This window comes from Callorhinus ursinus, unplaced genomic scaffold (assembly GCF_003265705.2).
Source record: "Callorhinus ursinus isolate GAN/ISIS: 27379988/994484 unplaced genomic scaffold, GSC_fseal_2.0 scaffold35, whole genome shotgun sequence".
Taxonomy (NCBI): Eukaryota; Metazoa; Chordata; class Mammalia; order Carnivora; family Otariidae; genus Callorhinus; species Callorhinus ursinus.
In genome coordinates this window covers 2,197,657-2,213,946 of record NW_027397097.1, presented here as the reverse complement: position 1 = coordinate 2,213,946, position 16,290 = coordinate 2,197,657, and the positions used below count along the sequence as shown (strand labels likewise).

General features: G+C 49.3%; 1 protein-coding gene across 4 annotated transcripts in view; it reads left to right on the top strand.

Annotated features, from left to right (window-relative positions):
- Nucleotides 1-16,290, top strand: part of CLPB (ClpB family mitochondrial disaggregase) — a 173,870-nt gene that overhangs the window by 119,461 nt on the left and 38,119 nt on the right. For all 4 annotated transcript variants that reach the window (XM_073879641.1, XM_025894277.2, XM_025894279.2 and 1 more), the window contains exons 8-11: nucleotides 5,224-5,301; nucleotides 6,516-6,571; nucleotides 12,142-12,186; nucleotides 12,559-12,720. In XM_073879641.1, coding sequence (XP_073735742.1) covers nucleotides 5,224-5,301; nucleotides 6,516-6,571; nucleotides 12,142-12,186; nucleotides 12,559-12,720 — 341 coding nt within the window. The remainder of the gene's footprint in view (nucleotides 1-5,223; nucleotides 5,302-6,515; nucleotides 6,572-12,141; nucleotides 12,187-12,558; nucleotides 12,721-16,290) is intronic.

Genomic DNA, 16,290 nt, shown 5'->3' with positions numbered 1-16,290 from the left:
ATGTTCTCATTGTCCAGACCATCCTGCCCTTTCCCTGGCCTGCAGAGATACTCAAGACCCAGGCCTTTTCCAGAAAGCCTTCTTAGTCCCCCGCCAGGACACAGGGCCTCTTCTTGGGGCTTCCCATGGACACCTTTCATCACTGCACTTACCACAGGACATCTCTTTGAATGTCTCTCTCCAAAGGTCAGGAACTACCTCTCGTTCAGCATTTCCCCAGGGTTGGGCACACAGGCGTGTGTGCTAAACTGGAGTGAATGAAGCCTGAGCCCCTCTTGACATTCAGCCTCTCTCCGACACAGATTCTCATCCCAGCCTCCTCCTGGAAGGGTGGTGCTCTTCCTTCCAGTAATTCCTGCCCCAGCACACACACACCTGGGGTGGAGGGTGTTCAGCAAAAGCTGTTTGCATTGTTTATATGTAACCACTCAGTAGCAATAGTTTGCCTTCAGAAACACTAATCCTTAGAGACTAAGAAGAGAACTGTTCTCTCATCCTACCAACCTGAGGCTCCAGTCAGTACCCATTCTGACAGCAAGCACTTCTTGAGCACTTGCTATGCTCGCCGAACCTACAAGCTATAGACAGGAGATTGCTAAAGATGTTCACGTGACTCAACCACAAGAGTTCCTCTGAAGGACTGGTTCCCCTAAGAGATGCCACAAGCATGGGACAAACATGTGACAAACATGTTAGGCTAAAAAACCCTCCCACACCAGATCACTAGAACTTACCAGGAAGGAGGAGTGAGCCCACCCAGATGGCCTCAGAACCTGGAGCTGGACGGAGGCAAAGGCCTGGGATGGGAGGAGGAGGGAGCTGTCTCCTCTCACTTTGGTTTTGCACACAATGGGTCTTTCTGTCTGGAACGTAGCCTGCCTGGCAGTGGCCCCTCATCATCCTGGCAGGTGTCAGTTGGGCACAATGGCTCTTCCCGCACTTCTCCCAGGGCTCCCATCCCACACAGCAGCGCTCGCCTAAATGGCACAGACCTTTCTTTAGCCCAGTACCTGGCTCAGAGCTTGTTTGCTGCACAGATTGAGAAGGCTCCCAGGAGAGGGGTTAAGAAGAGAGAGGAAGCCTTCTTCACCCACAGGTAGATAATGACCTCTGGGAGTATTGAGACTTGGGTCCAGGCCTCACTCTTCTTCTCTGTAAAATGGAAATCAAAGTATCTGTTTTTTCCTCCTTGTGATTCCAGAAAGACCAACAATTAATTCATTTAGTCAGCAAGCATTATACCACCTCTGGGCTAGTCCCAAGGGTCCCTCTAGCACCTGCTCCCATAGATTACACAGCCTGGGCACACCCTCCTCCAGGACACAAAGGCACAGGTGGATGGAACGCCTTGCACTGCCCCTCACTGAGCCCCCATCTTCTCTTCTGTAAAATGGAGGTAGTACTGCTCAGGACTAGCACGAGGATGAAAGAGGTATGTGTCCCATACCACTACCGCTGCCACTGCTCCTGTGACTACTGTGGTTGGCACTTTTCTGATTATCGGGCTCGTACAGAGTGCCTTCATAACCCTGGGCTCATTTCATCTACGTGCGGGGCTGGCATAGCATGTGTCTGACCATTTCTGTTTTATAGCTGAAGAAACTAAGGCTCTACAGGAGTGTTTTATTCAAAGCCAGTTAGCTAGAAAGTGGCAGAGCCAGGACTCTAAACTAGATCCTATAACTCCTACCCTGTCTACCATACCACCCTGTAGGTGAAGTGGACCAGAGAATACAGACCCCGGGAGTTAATGGAGTAGAGATGGGGTTGGGTCATCAAAAAGGTTGCTGCATGTGAGTTTGAAGATGGTCCAGTAGTGGTGGGTGCAGCCGGGAGAAGGCGTTCTGCTAAGGGGAAGAACAGAGCAAGGAGGCACTGGTGTTGGCCCAGCCTGTGGAGAGGCAGCCGGGCCTGTGGGAGCTATCAGAGATGGGACCAGCCAAGGAAGGGGCTGAGCTGCCTGCTCAGGGGACCCTGACACCATCTCGAGCCCAGAGAGTAGTCAGGAGACAGTCGGAGGACAGGGGCTCCTGAGGCCACGTATCAAAGGCTGAATGAGCTAGACTGGAAGCTACAGAAAGACAAGTTTTCTGGGTGAGGCTAGGGTATGAGGAGGTGCTGTGGCCGGGGAGGGCTCACTCCTTTCTTTAAACTCCTGAAGCACAAGTTCAGGCTCGAGAGTTAGCCAGAGCTGAGGGTAAAGCCCAGGGCCTTCATTTGTTTACCTGTGTAACTTTGAGCAGGTTACCTAACTTCTCTGCATATATTTCCTGTAATCTGTAAGAAGGGAACCAAGGGACGCCTGGTTGGCTGAATCAGAAGAGCATGCAACTCTTGATCTCAGGGTTGTGAGTTCGAGCCCCACATTGGGTGTAGAGATTACTAAAAACTAAATAAACTTAAAAAAAAAAAAAAAAGAAAGAAGAAGAAGGGAATCAAATTCCCTGCCCTGCCAGCTTTGTAGATTCATAATGAGGCTCAAATGAAGTTATGTATATGGAAGTTTTTAATAGACTGAAAAGTCTAGCAGAGTAAGTTGCTGCATTGGCTGGTCCACAGTGAGACATCAGTACCTATGGCCATGTCTCCAGTGGCCCATCAGTGTCTCTGCCCCAGCCTGACAGAACCCTCAAGGTTCCCAGCCGTGGTCATCAGCCACCCTGGCAGCCACACACCCTGGGGGCCTGCCTTCCTCAGTCTTTCCTAGCTGCTTCCATTTTTCATTCTGTCGGACTCCATCTGCTTGGTCGTTTTTCTCTTCAGATATTATTAGAAATATCCCGAGTTGTAATTGTTTAATGGTTGGCATTTCGCCTGTTTCACTGGGGGCCAGATCAAACCCACCCCAGACTCATGCCCCGGGTCTGGCAGAATTGGCCAGGGACAGCTGTGCAGTGGAGTCTGCCTGGCATTATAAAGAGCTCTCTCCCAGGTGCATTATTAGAAAAGAAGGGGGAAAGATGGCCCCAGGCATAATCCAATTCCACCTTCTCCATGGTGTTTTTGAACTGCATAGCCCAGCAGTGTGTAGCTCTCAGTAGCTGGGAAGCTTTCCTGAAAGAGAAATCAAGATCAGAACCTCAGGTACCTGACACCTGGGGAACCCCACTTCCCCTAGGCCACCTTTCCGATGCCTGGACACTTCTGCCTCCCCCAGATACCCCACAAAGCCTGAACCCAGTTCATGCTCAGCTTCTTTCCAACCTACCTTCTCAGTTCCCCCAACTTTTGGAAGAATGTGATTTCCTTTCAGATGACCCCTCTCTCACCCCTGCCCCAACACACATCTATATATTGTGTCCACAGAAGTCCAGCCTTTCCCATTTATATCTCTGCCTCCCCAAAAACCCCACCCATGGGTTCTTGTTTCTCTCGGGGCACTGGGGACTCCCATCTCAGCCAGGGTTGGACTACCCCTCATCATCCCCAGCCTTCAGGTACCTCTGAGGCTGGTGGGTTCCTCTGAGAGCCAAGCCTTCCATAGGGCTGGGTCAGCTAGTTTAGAGATGATCTAGGACCTTGCCCAAGGGAGAGGCTGGACTTTTCTCAGGGGGTGTCTCTCAAGAGGTTGCCCTTCCATCTGTTCCTGCTGAGGCCAGAACTAGAAAGATCTTTAGGTAGCAGCGTTTGAGTTTGAGGTGAGAAAGGCCACAACACGAAGTCCTAAGGCAGGTATTTGAGACCATAATCTGACTCCACCCACAACTACTCATGTTCATTCTTGTCTCTCCACCTGTGTCATTGTGGCCACCTTTTTTCCCTCCAGATCCTTCCCAGCCTCCACGATCCTTCATCAGTCCCACTTCTTCCAGAAAGCCATCCCTGACCTCTGCAGCTACTTCTCTGGAACCCAGCCATACAGATTGTAGCACACAATATAGCGTTTAGGATCTTTGTACCTTAGGACTGGCCAATACTTCCCCAAGACCATCAACTCTTTCTCAGTTGACTTGTTTTCCAGGCCTTGTCTTCTGACATATATCCCTTTGTTTATCTCCCCCTGACACTCTGAGAACCAGATCATACATGCAGACCAACCCTGACATAACACAGTGCTCTGTCCCTTCCCGCTTCTGACTGCCATGTTCCCATTAATGCAACCCAAACTGATACTCACTTTTTAAAGCAGCCATATATGAGCAAAAAAAGAGAAATGTTTAGAGAGAGAAGAGACTCTACCATCTCTACCAGTCAACTAGTAATCTAGTTATATGACTTGGGCAAGTCTCTTTATCTTTTGCCTCAGTTTCCTGTTTAGTATAATCGAATTGAGAATAATACTTTCCCTCTCATGATGTTTGTGTGGGTCTTGAGTAATAAAAAATGTTGACAGTTTTTTTGTTGTGCCCAGCAAATAGCATGTTCAATAAATGGTTGTTCTTCTAATGGTTCTGCCTCATTCCTCCCTCTGCTCTTTTGCTTGAGTGATGCCTCTGAGCCTGATTCTCCCACTCCGTAGTTAGGCACTTAATTTCCTCACCTTGAATACGCAGCCCTTGATTATATATATACTTCCTCCTGAAGAGGAACGGTGAGGTCTCACTTGAGCAGAGCTGAACTCCCAGGGAACCTAGTACAGATCTGTCCCACTCCCCTACTACTGCTCCCCACTGGAGGCCATGCTTAGTGGCAGTGCTAACCGAGTGGCTCACCATCTGTGCCCTGAGCTCCACACTACCCTTGACTGGATTCCAGAAAGTACATTTGGCTGTACTTCCAGACAGTGGACTAGATCTTTGTTTCCCCAAATGGGAGAGTCCCGAGCTCACACCCCAGATCCCTTAGGGCCTGCCATGGGCTTCTGTCTCTTCTATTTGCATAGGAGGCAGGCTCAGTCTCCCACCAGTAGTGAGTAGATGGGGAACCAGCCATCTGAAAGCTAAAGTTCCTCTTGAATTCTCCTTCACCAGCCCCCTACCCTTCCATTCACCATCCACCCGCCTTTCAGTTTCCCTGGCAACGCTGAGTGCTCATCCTGGAAAACTTTATCCGAAATCTGCTCTGGGCAGCTTTCCAAATCCATGCTAACCTGATTAGGTGTCTCTAGGGGCCTTGCCAGCTAATCAGATTAGGCAGCACTAATGGTAGTGAGGACTTTGAGTGGGCGCAGAGCAGTAAAACATATTGTATACTTAGTGATAATTATCCTGCCTTTTGTGTCATTGATTTATCTGCCTCTCTCCCTGTCCACCGCCCCCCTCAATCTTGTGTGTTTGGCCCTAGCGATCCGGAGGAAGGAGAATGGCTGGTACGATGAAGAACACCCTCTGGTCTTCCTCTTTTTGGGATCATCTGGAATAGGTAACTGGGAACAGATTGACAAGGGGGGGGAGAAGAGCTGGGGGAACCCTAGCTGCTATGGGCCAGGGTCACACAATCCACTTCTATACAACTGCAGCTCTGAAAACAACCGCCTCCAAATTACAGAGCTAGCAAAAGGATTATCTGTCACGTTAGGAACAGCTGGAATTATGCCCCTCTCTCTGGAAGCTGTGGTGCAGGGCCTACGTCACCTGGACGACCAGGCCCTTTGGGGTCTGATAGCCCTGGTCCGGCTACTCTGCATCCCTAGAGCTGCCCTTTGGAACAGTTGAACCACCTCCATTGCCCAGCACACCAACCTTATTTAGTACAGCTCGGGGCATAACCTTCTAGGAAGCTAAAGAAAGCCCCTCATAAGGCCAACACAGTGTGGAGTGCATCGCAAAATTGGTTTCAGTCAAATGCGTTGGGGACTTTTCTAGTCGGTTTGGCTGGATTATCGTAGGCATTCTCACCCCCTTACTCTCCACCCTCACAAAACCCCCACCTGCACCACCTCCTCCCACCATTGTCCTGATGGGGAGTTTCATGCATTTGTTGTCTCTTCTTTCCCTCTTAGCATCTTCATGGACCTAGCACTCCCCCAGAAGTAGGTTACCTCCATCTCACCATGATACTGTAGAACTTGATTTCCTCTGCTAGACAGTGACTTCCAAAGGTTTGGCCATCATACCAAATGATCCTTCAGAGCCACCACTTTGGTATTGTCATTCCTTCTTTATGTTACAGAGAAAGGCTATGAGGCCAAGGAGAGGTGTTCTTAATCCCCTCCCAGCCTCTGTTCAGCCGGTGGCTCCAGGGCCTGGCTGGATGGCAAGACCATGAGTGTCTAAAGAGATTCAGTGCAGTGACCAGGAAGTCAGGGTGCTCCTGTCAGAGGCAAGGTTTGCACTGGGCTTCAAACGACAAGTTGGCTCTGGATTATAAAAGTCCACCTCCCACTCTTAGGATGCTGCCATTAGAAAAAAAGTCTCAGTTTCCATCCACAGAAAAATCAAGATGCAATGCAGACTTTGATTCTGGTTCCAGCTCCACCTTTAATTCTCCCTCCAGTGACTGGAAGAGTCACCAACCCTCCCTGAGCCCATCCATAAAATATATTATTTCCAATGTCCATGCATTTCTAATATTCTTTAATTCCAGAAGACAGTCATTTGGTTCTAACCCAACACCTCTTCTTTCCTTCTTATTAGGAAAAACAGAGCTGGCCAAGCAGACAGCCAAATATATGCACAAAGATGCCAAAAAGGTAAGGGCTGGGATGTAGGCCTGATGTGCAGGCCATGGAGACCTCGCCACTACTGCTAGCCCCCAAAATTCTAGGCTCCCTGAATCTGGCAATAGTGATTCAAAAAGATGGACCCTGATCCAGAAAGCAGGCCTCAATCTGGCCCCAGCTTGGCCACCAGTTGTTCCAGGAATTTGGGCAAGTTATCCAACCTCCTTTCACCTCAGTTTATTCATTTATGAAACAGGAAAAATAATCCTTGCCCTGCCTGACTGCTGGGCCATTTGGGAGAACCCAATGAGATTCATCCATGCATTTTCAGGCATCTACTCTGGCCAGGTATTGTACTAGATCCTGATAACTCAACATTTAGTACACTCTCCCTGCCCTGAGGAATTCAGGCTAGAAAGGGAAACAGCTTTAGAAACATATTATTACTGTCTTGTACATCAAGGCCATGCCAGAGAGAGTCTTAGGGCCTGTAGAAAACAAGTAGGAATGACAAGATGCCCTATTGCTTCTCTCCATTGTATATGAGCTTTTATATATATATTTTTAAGATTTTCTTTATTTGACAGAGAGTGCAAGCAGGGGGAGCAGCAGGCAGAGGGAGAAGCAGGCTCCCTGCTGAGCAGGGAGCCCAATGCGGGACGCGATCCCAGGCCTCTGGGATCATGACCTGAGCCAAAGGCAGCTGCTTAACCAACTGAGCCACCCCGGCGCCCCTGTATATGAGCTTTTATTTATTTATTTATTTTTAAGATTTTATTTATTTGACAGAGACACAGCAAGAGAGGGAACACAAGCAGGGGTAGTGGGAGAGGGAGAAGCAGGCTCCCCACTGAGCAGGAAGCCTGATGAGGGGCTCAAACCCAGGACCCTGGGATCATGACCTGAGCCGAAGGCAGACGCTTAACTGACTGAGCTACCCAGGTGCCCCTGTAGATGAGCTTTTTTTTTTTTTTTAATTTTTTTATTGTTATGTTAATCACCATATATTACATCATTAGTTTTTGATGTGTAGATGAGCTTTTAAACGTGATTTCTTAGGCCCTAAGCTGTGGAGTGGTCACAGTCCCCTTTTTCTTCTGACTTCGGAGCCTTTGGACTCACCACAAGAGAGACCTGTCCCTATCCCATATTTTTTCAGGCTCTCCAGGCCTACTTAATTTGACTTTCTGGAGTGACTGGAAGTATTTTTCTATAGAGTGAAATGTCAGAGCCATCCAATTGAAGATTGCAGAAACATTTCAACTAACGCCAAACATTATTCCACCAGCCTTTCCCTGTGGAGGCTAAGGTACCCCTGCCCACCACCTGAGGTTGCCTGTGACCCCAGATGCCCTTGTCTAATTTCTGTGGAAGGCCTCCCCAGCTGAGGCAGTGAGGAATTAACTCAGGCCTCTGTCAGCCAAAACTGCCCCAGCAGCAGAGTCTTAGCCACCTTCCATCCGGCTTCTGGCCTCACTGCCCCTTTGCCTCCTCCCTGAGGGCCTGGCAGCCACAGAAACAACATAGGTCGCTCAGGCTGTGTCCTTCTGAGCCACATCCAGCCCCCTTCTGCCTGATAACTGGCTAAAGGCTCCAAAGCCTCCCTGGCTCTGCCAGTAGCTGTGCTCTGCCTCAGCCTAGCCCAGAGCAGACCCACTTGACAGGCAGTAGGCAAGAAGCAGCACATGGCATGCTAATATGCTGCAACTGAAATAGCATTTTTAAGACAATTCATCAGGTTGGCAGCGATTGAAACAATTAGCACTCTGGAAAGAGCCATAAACTAGCAAGACTATTAGGGAAGATACAGTTACGGGCAGGAACCACCTGATTAGGGATGAAGAATTCTGAGTGGTTTAATTTTAATACTGTCAAAGGTTAATATTTAATTACAAATTATAATCTCCTTATCCAAGCTGTCTTAATATGTCTTCATACACAGTGGAAGAAGAAGGAAAGCACCAGCTGACTTGCTGGTGTAGAAAGGAGACGGGGCTTGCTAAGAGACTGATGATGCAGGTCATTTTCAGTTGGTGCATCTGAACAAGGGTCCGACTGACACCAGTGCAGGGGCTCCTGCAAGCATGGGGATGGCATCCTGCAATACGCCATCACCCCTCGGAGGAGGTGGGCTGGCGGTCAGTGCCCTGGAGCCAGCCATTCCTCAGCACAGGCTCCAGTTCTACTTTCTCCTGGCCTTAGGCAGGTTGCTTGACTCCTCCAAGTTTCAGCTCTCTCACCTCAAAATGCAGCTGTCCAGCCCTGTGTCGAAAGTTGTCGTGATCTTGCAGCAAGATACTGAGTCACAGTGAGCTCAGGCTCTGGCACACTTAAGTCAGCGCCTGAGCCCTGATGTCCTATTTATTCATCAGCTCGTACTTTCCATGGTACCACCCCATCGACCGTCTTGTTTGACCCCATGAAGAAGATAGCATAGATGCTGAATTATACCCACTTTTCCGATGAGAAGACTGAGACCTTATAGCATGTAGGGGCGGGCCCGTCCAGGGTCACTTGTGAGGGGAAGAAGTAAAATCAGAATCCAGTCTCTCAACTTTCCTTTCAATGCCATTGTCCTAGCTGCAGTAGGAGGCTAAATTGTAAACTTGTCAATTTGTTCCCGTTTAAAAATGGGAGATGTGAAGCATGAGAAACCCAGTACAACCATCTGTGTATTTAATTTTTAAATCCTAGGTGGTGCCTCTATAAAACTCCTTCTTGTACCAGCTCCGTGCAGAGTCTGTGTTTAGCATAGACATTTTCTGGCCATGTAACAGGCAAGTGTGAGACCTGCCTTCAAAACCTGAGAGTCCTGGACTGTACCCGACACTAGCAGGACCCAAGGAACGATGTACAGAAAGTGCCATGTCACAGGAGCTGGAGAGGAACTGTGCAGTAGCTCTGGCTCAATAACACTGACACTCAGTGACACTGGCCAGGGACTTGGTGGCTTGGATTTAAGTTCTGGCTCTCAGATCCTTAGTTGCCTCATTTGTGAAAGGTCACTAATGCCTCTGGACCTGGCTGCCTCGCAAGGTCTCATTTGCACATTTGTATAATTTCTTTATCAGATCTTTGGCTTATTTTTTTCTGTCATTAGCCTCTGCTCTTTCTCCCAAATTTGAGCAGTTTTGTTAACTTCCATTATTAGGGTTAATAATCCTTGAAAAAGAACCTTAATGGGGCTCTGTGATCGTCTCCTGAGGTAGGGTGGTAGCACCCTGAAGACCGCAGTTAGCATGGCATTGTGACAGAGGGATCGGAAGCAAGGGTCTGAGTCCCCTTGCCTGGGTTCAAACCCCAACTCTAAACTACTCTGGAGTTGGCTGGGATCTCTGTTCACATCTGTTTTTTCATCTGTAAAATGGGTTCAATTATGGTGCCTTTCTCATTGGATTATTATGAAGGTTAAAGGAGGTATGTAAACTGCTAAACACCGTTCACGCATAGTAAACAATCAGTACATATTGGATATTACTATCATAATTGTTGCCTCACTTCTAGATAACCCTAAGTTAAGATCATGTGAAACCAAAAGTATTCCAGCCACGAAAATCAAGCCCTAAAACTTTTTCAAAGTTACTCAGCAAATCAGTAGAAGAACTAGGATGAGAACCCATATCACTTGACGTAAGTGATCATTAAAGTCTATACTTCCGGTGTCCTGGGACACTTCACATCGGGGCACAAAGCTCAAAACTTACAGGTGAAGATTGCCAAGAACTGATTGACAGAGCAGGAAATATGAGGCAGTAGAGTTTAGTGGCTAAAAGCAGACTTGGAGCTAAATTGTCAAACCTGAGGGACCTTGGGCAAGTTACTTTAATCTGTGACTCAGTTTTCTTATCTGGAAGGTTAGAAATGATAATAATACTTACCTCATAGACTTGTACGTGTTCTGAGCTTTGTATAGCTTGTTTAGAACATTGCCAGGCACTTAATAAGCATCTAGGGACTGTCAGCTCTTATCATTAGGTACCCATCTCATGGCTTCCAGGGCATTGCTCCCTCTGGGAAGCATGCCCAGCTTCCTCATGTCCATCCTCCCGTTCTTCCTCAAGCCTGTGTTTATCTTGGCTGAGCTGCCTAGGACCTGAAAATGCTTGCTGGCTGATGCCCATGTTCTCTGATCGCAGCGATAACCTCCACCTGGCCTTAATACTGCTCCAAGTCCTTACCTACCTCTTGGATTAGGTGCTCTCAGGACCCTGGGGAGGCAGGGAGAGGAAACAAGGGCCTGTGCTCCATAGGAAGGAACTGCAGCTCCAAAAGGGGAGGCAGCATGCCCTACGCCACGCAGACAGTGGCCAGACAGACTGGAAGCCAGTTCCCTGCCAGAGCTCTTCTGCTGCCCTGTACCTCGGGTACAGAGTGACACAGAAAAACTACATTTCTGACCAGCAGCCGTGCTAGAACGTGGCTGGAATTTCAGACAGAGATAGCTACCTCTCTCTAGGGTCCTGGCGCCCTGTCATCCCCAGCTCTCAGAAGAAGTACATTCAGTGAGTGCACTGTCTGAGGTGGAAATGTGTGCCAGTGGGAAAGGAGCCTGGGGAACCCTGGTCTGGGTGGAGGGACAGGGCACCTGGGAATATAAATCCCTAAATTCGTCATAAAAAAGTGAACACTGCTTGTGTTAACTCGCAACCCCCCTACTACATATACGCACACATACCCTTTCCCTGGGGCTAATCATGGTTGAACCTCACGCCAAAGGACCAGTTCCCTGCAGATCACTCCTAGACCCAGTGGTGGAGAGAGGTGGGCTACAAGCTGCCTTATGGATAGCTTTTAAGTGAAATGAAGAAATGTAAATAAATTAAAAGATTTCTTAGCACAAAAGAGGGGTGCCTGGGTGGCTCAGTTGTTAAGCGTCTGCCTTCGGCTCAGGTCATGATCCCAGGGTCCTGGGATCGAGCCCCGCATCGGACTCCCTGCTCCGTGGGGAGCCTGCTTCTCCCTCTACCAGTCCCTCTGCTTGTGTTTCCTCTCTCGCTATGTCTCTCTCTGTCAAATAAATAAGTAAAATCTTTTAAAAAAAAATTTTTAAATAAATAAATAAAATATTTCTTAGCACAAAAGAAACATAATCTAAAACAAAGAGGCATGTACCCACAAAGACCTGCAAAGCTGAGGGCACCATGGAGCTGGCTGGGTATTTGTGACACCCTTCCTTCTCATCATGGTCCACACTGACTGTAACTGAATCTGTCCATGTCTACCTGCCCCACTTGAGGGGTTCTCCTCAAGGATGGAGACCAAGACTTGTTCGCTGCTGTGGCTCCAGCACACACAGGATGCCCTCACCATCCTGACATGGTAATCAGACCAGTAGAAGCCTGAAAAAAGAGACATTCTGAGCCAGATTTAGAAGAGCAGGGACATGACTTGGGTTTATTAAGGTAGGGAATGAGGGAATCATGCGGGAGATGAGTAGACAGAAAAGGAGGCCAGGAGACAAAAAAATATATGAGAATGGAATAGAAGATCTTGCACTGGTGTGGTCTGAAAGCCTAAGGGATATTTGAGATGCTCTCCTTCTTAACCGTTCCCTCTATACCTTCCTGCCTCCAAGTGGATTCCTGCTTGTTTCCACACAGGGCTTCATCAGGCTGGACATGTCTGAGTTTCAAGAGCGGCATGAGGTAAGTGAGAGTCCTCGCTGAAGTGTGGTTTGGAGGGCCTGTAAGTCAACATGACTCTGCCTGGGTGTTTTGTTGTGACTTGTCTTTTGGACCTGAGATAATTCCAGCAGCCTTGGGATTCATCCTTTGGGGGCATATGGGTGCAAGAGGGTCACTGATCTGTTTTGCATAGGACTTGCTCTGAAGAAGAAACCTAGAGAAGATCTGTAGCCTCTTCCATCGCAGCAGGATTCCTACCACCCCAGAAAAAAGTCCGACTGTCCTTGTTAAGACAGGCACTACTAATGAATGAAGCCATTTTCCTGTGCATACCCATATCAGAAACTAAAAGTATAGAAAGGCCTTCCCAGTATATTTCCTTCCTTCTTCCAGGTGGCCAAGTTTATTGGATCCCCACCAGGCTACATTGGCCACGAGGAGGGTGGCCAGCTGACCAAGAAGCTGAAGCAGTGTCCCAATGCTGTGGTGCTCTTCGACGAGGTGGACAAGGCCCATCCAGATGTGCTCACCATCATGCTGCAGCTGTTTGATGAGGTGAAAGTCACTTTGGGCTAGGATGGAGTAGGGGACATCTGGGGGTATGGTGAGCTATGAACATTAAGAATCAAGGGCTCAGAGGCCTGTCTGATCCCTCCTTCACTTGCCACTTCCACATGTGTGCATTCGGTCACCTAGCAGATGTGGCTTTGCCCCCTTTCTGGATCAGGGTCGAGGCTGGGCACTTGAGGACAAACCAGCACTACCCAAGAGTTGAAATTTTGTGGCTGCCCAGGCTGCCTTCTAGAGAGACACAGAGCAGAGGTGCCAGGACACACCTGAATTTTTAGTTTCAACTCTGCTCCATCTCTAGGCACCAGGGGCCTCATGTGACAAACAAGGAGGCTGGATCCAAGATAAGCTCCAAGAACCTTCCTGGCTCATGGAGCCCTTTTCTTCCAAGGAGCTCCAGGCTCATCACAAACTAGACAGTCTCCTGGTGGGGTGAGCTCTAAATGAAAAAAACTCCTTTCTTTTTCAGCGCATTCTGTGTACTAGGCTGAAGACACCATTGCCAACTATCACAATAGCAGGCAGAGTAGAAACTCTCGTTTTTTACAGAAGAAGAAACAGGTTCAGAGAGGTTATAAATGTCTTGCCCATGGCATGGAGCTACTGCGCAGAGGAACCACGTTTGGGCCACAGATACATTTGATTCCAGAGTCCCAGTTCTCCCTCTCTGTACCACTCCTTACCTCATGCAGAGGAGAGAGACTTATGATCGTAGGAGGGGTTGACCTCCTTTAGGGGCCCTGCAGAACTGGGCATGAGGCTTCTCTTCTGCTCCCGTACAGGAGCTATATTAGCCAACACATGCCCAGACGGAGTCCAGCCTACCTTTCCATTTAGCCCCCTACAGCCCTGGGACAACAGGAAGGGGTTTTGCGTCCCATGTCACAAGTGTACTCAATGAAGTGCAGGAAGGGACTTTTCCTGGACCAAATAGCACACCAGGTACCAAGCTAGGAAGACCCAGATCTAGATATACCCACAGCTGCCCATCATCTTCCCCACCTGGCCCAGCATCCTTGTCCCTGCCCCAGTTTTATTGCTGTCTTCTTAGCTTCCCAGCTTTTCCCTGTCCCCAGACCAGCCACTGAGGAATGAAGGCCTGTCCTTCAAAGGTCACATATTCAGTTACCCATACCTGTGCTCTGAGACCTCGCACCTCGTTCCAGTCTCTTGATGGGATTCAGGTACACAGCTATGGACCAGACCCAGTCCTGCTCCCTGGGAGCTCCCTGTCTAGTAGATGGATGGAAAGGAGACATGATAATAGTTGATATTTTTGATTTTATGAGCCAGGCACTGTTCTAAAACATTAACTTGTATCAGTTCATTGAATCCTCCCACCATCCCTGTGAAGGTGGTTATTGTTACTGCCTCTGTGTAAGAGGAGAAAACTGAAGTAAAGTGAGAGAAGTGATTGGCTTATGGGCATGCAGCTGGCAAGAGGGAGTCCAGGATGGGAGCCCAGGCAGTCCAGTGTAGAGCCTGCAGCTTCAATAATAACTACCACGCAGCTAGGGCCAGAAGAAAGAGGTAGATCTGCAGGGAAGCCTTCACGGGAAGGGAGGGCCCCCAGCTCAGGGTTCGTGGGCACAGCAGCTTCTGACATCTCTGCAGAGGTACCTCTGATGGCCTTCTTGGCCCAGAAAGAGGGAAGGCAGCTACTGACTGAGATACAACAAGCTCCACCTCCAAGTTGTTACCACCTCCATATAAGCCCTGTCTACCCCTCCCCTCCTGCGGTCACTCCACTGACTACCTTCCTACAGCTTCCGCCAGCCTACTGCCATTTCTGAAGTCTATGCCCTTGGTTCCATCGACCAAAGTTGCCATCCGAGAGTACTTAGATTTATGCTTATGGGCTTCTTTTGGACAGGGACCTTGTCTTACTCCACTCCCAGAGCACACAAAATCAAGGGAGATGCTCTGTTGAGTAACTTAATTCAACAGTAATTCAGCATAACTTCCAAGGATAACTGAGGAGGTTCTAGGTGAACAGAGTGGAGAAGGGCCGGCAGCAGACACCTACTGTGCAAAAGCACAGGGGCATGAGGCATCCTGGTCTGTCCAGGGAACTCTAGCTGCTCAGCACCGTGCAACTGCAAAAGGGAAGTGAGAGCAGAACAGTGGAGGTGAGTGGGTAAGGTTGGCAGGGACCAATTACGATCCCAGGCGAAGGAGTGTGGATTTACTTGTTAGATCATAAGGAGCCTTGAAAGACTTTAAGCAAGAGAGAAACATGGCCAGATTCTCACTTTATAGACAACCGTGAGAGAGTGGACTGGAAAGAAGAGGGGGAGCAGCAAGGAGGCTGTTGAAGTATCCAGGCTAGATGTGGGGACGCCTGCTCTAAAGCAGGGCCTTAGGCTGGCCAGAACTCCCAGAAGGCCGACTGTGGAGGACTCAGGGATTGAATGTGAGGGGAGATGGAGGGCCCGAGGGCGGCCAGCTGCAGGATTTCTGGCCTGGGTGACTGGATGGCTGCTGCTGCCTTCAGCTGAGGCAGGGAACCCAGGAGGACAAGCAGCTGATTGGTGAGGAAGAGAGGAGCTGAGTTTGAAATTGCTGAAAATGAGATTCCTAAAGGATGACCTGGTGGAGGTGTCTAAGAGGCCGGCCATCAGTTGGAGAAGTCTAGAGCGCCGGACAGATCTGGACTGGAAGCAGAGATTGAGGAATGTGTCAGCACAGAAAGGGTAAGAGAAGCCACAGGAAAGGATGAGATCTTTCAACCAGGGGGTGTATAGTATGCAGAGAAGAAGAGAGGGCTAACACAGAGCCTTGTGACCTATCAGGAAAGTCCAAGAGGGAATGTGGTTCGGTGTGGGGCAGAGGGGACACACAATACACAGTCTCTGCCTCAGTGCTCATGAATAAGTCAGGGAGGACAGCAGCAAAAAGCACTTCAGCCCACTATGGTATGTGCTACACTAGGATAAGTTGTAAGGGCACCTGATCCAGTCTTGGGGCATGAAGGAAGCCCCCCCATTCCCACCCAGCTCAGTTCTCCCAAGTCTGGTCAGGAGCCCTAATGCTCTCAGTAAAACTCCAGGTGGCCCCAGAGCCAGCCGTGCAGGGCAGAAGTCTCAGGAGGACACTGGCCCCTGCCGATCCTGCCTCTGCGCCTCCCTTCAAGGACAGAAGCAGTGGGAAAGCCGCCCCTACAACCCTGGGGTAGCAGTCACACCCACCCTGTCATTGCTGAGGGGTGGCACAGGGACAGCTCCCTCTCTGGGGAGGACTCTTTGGCAGTCCTTACTGCCAAGGACTCTGAGGAGGAGGAGACATGAACCCTGTGAAAGTCACCCTTTGGGTCACTCGTATGCCGTGTCTGCTCCCCTCACCCACCTGGGACCCATCCCCAGGCCCAGTTAAAAAAAGCAGGGCTTTGATCCTGGAATGGAATTGCCACTGGTGGTTGTTCTGGCCAGTATAGCGGTGTGTGAACTCCATCTTCGGGAAGGAGCTCTGCGAGGAGTGTCATATGCATACATTTGGACACATTCTCTCTCTCTCTCTCTCTCTCTCTCTCTCTCTCTCTCTCTCTCTCTCTCTCTC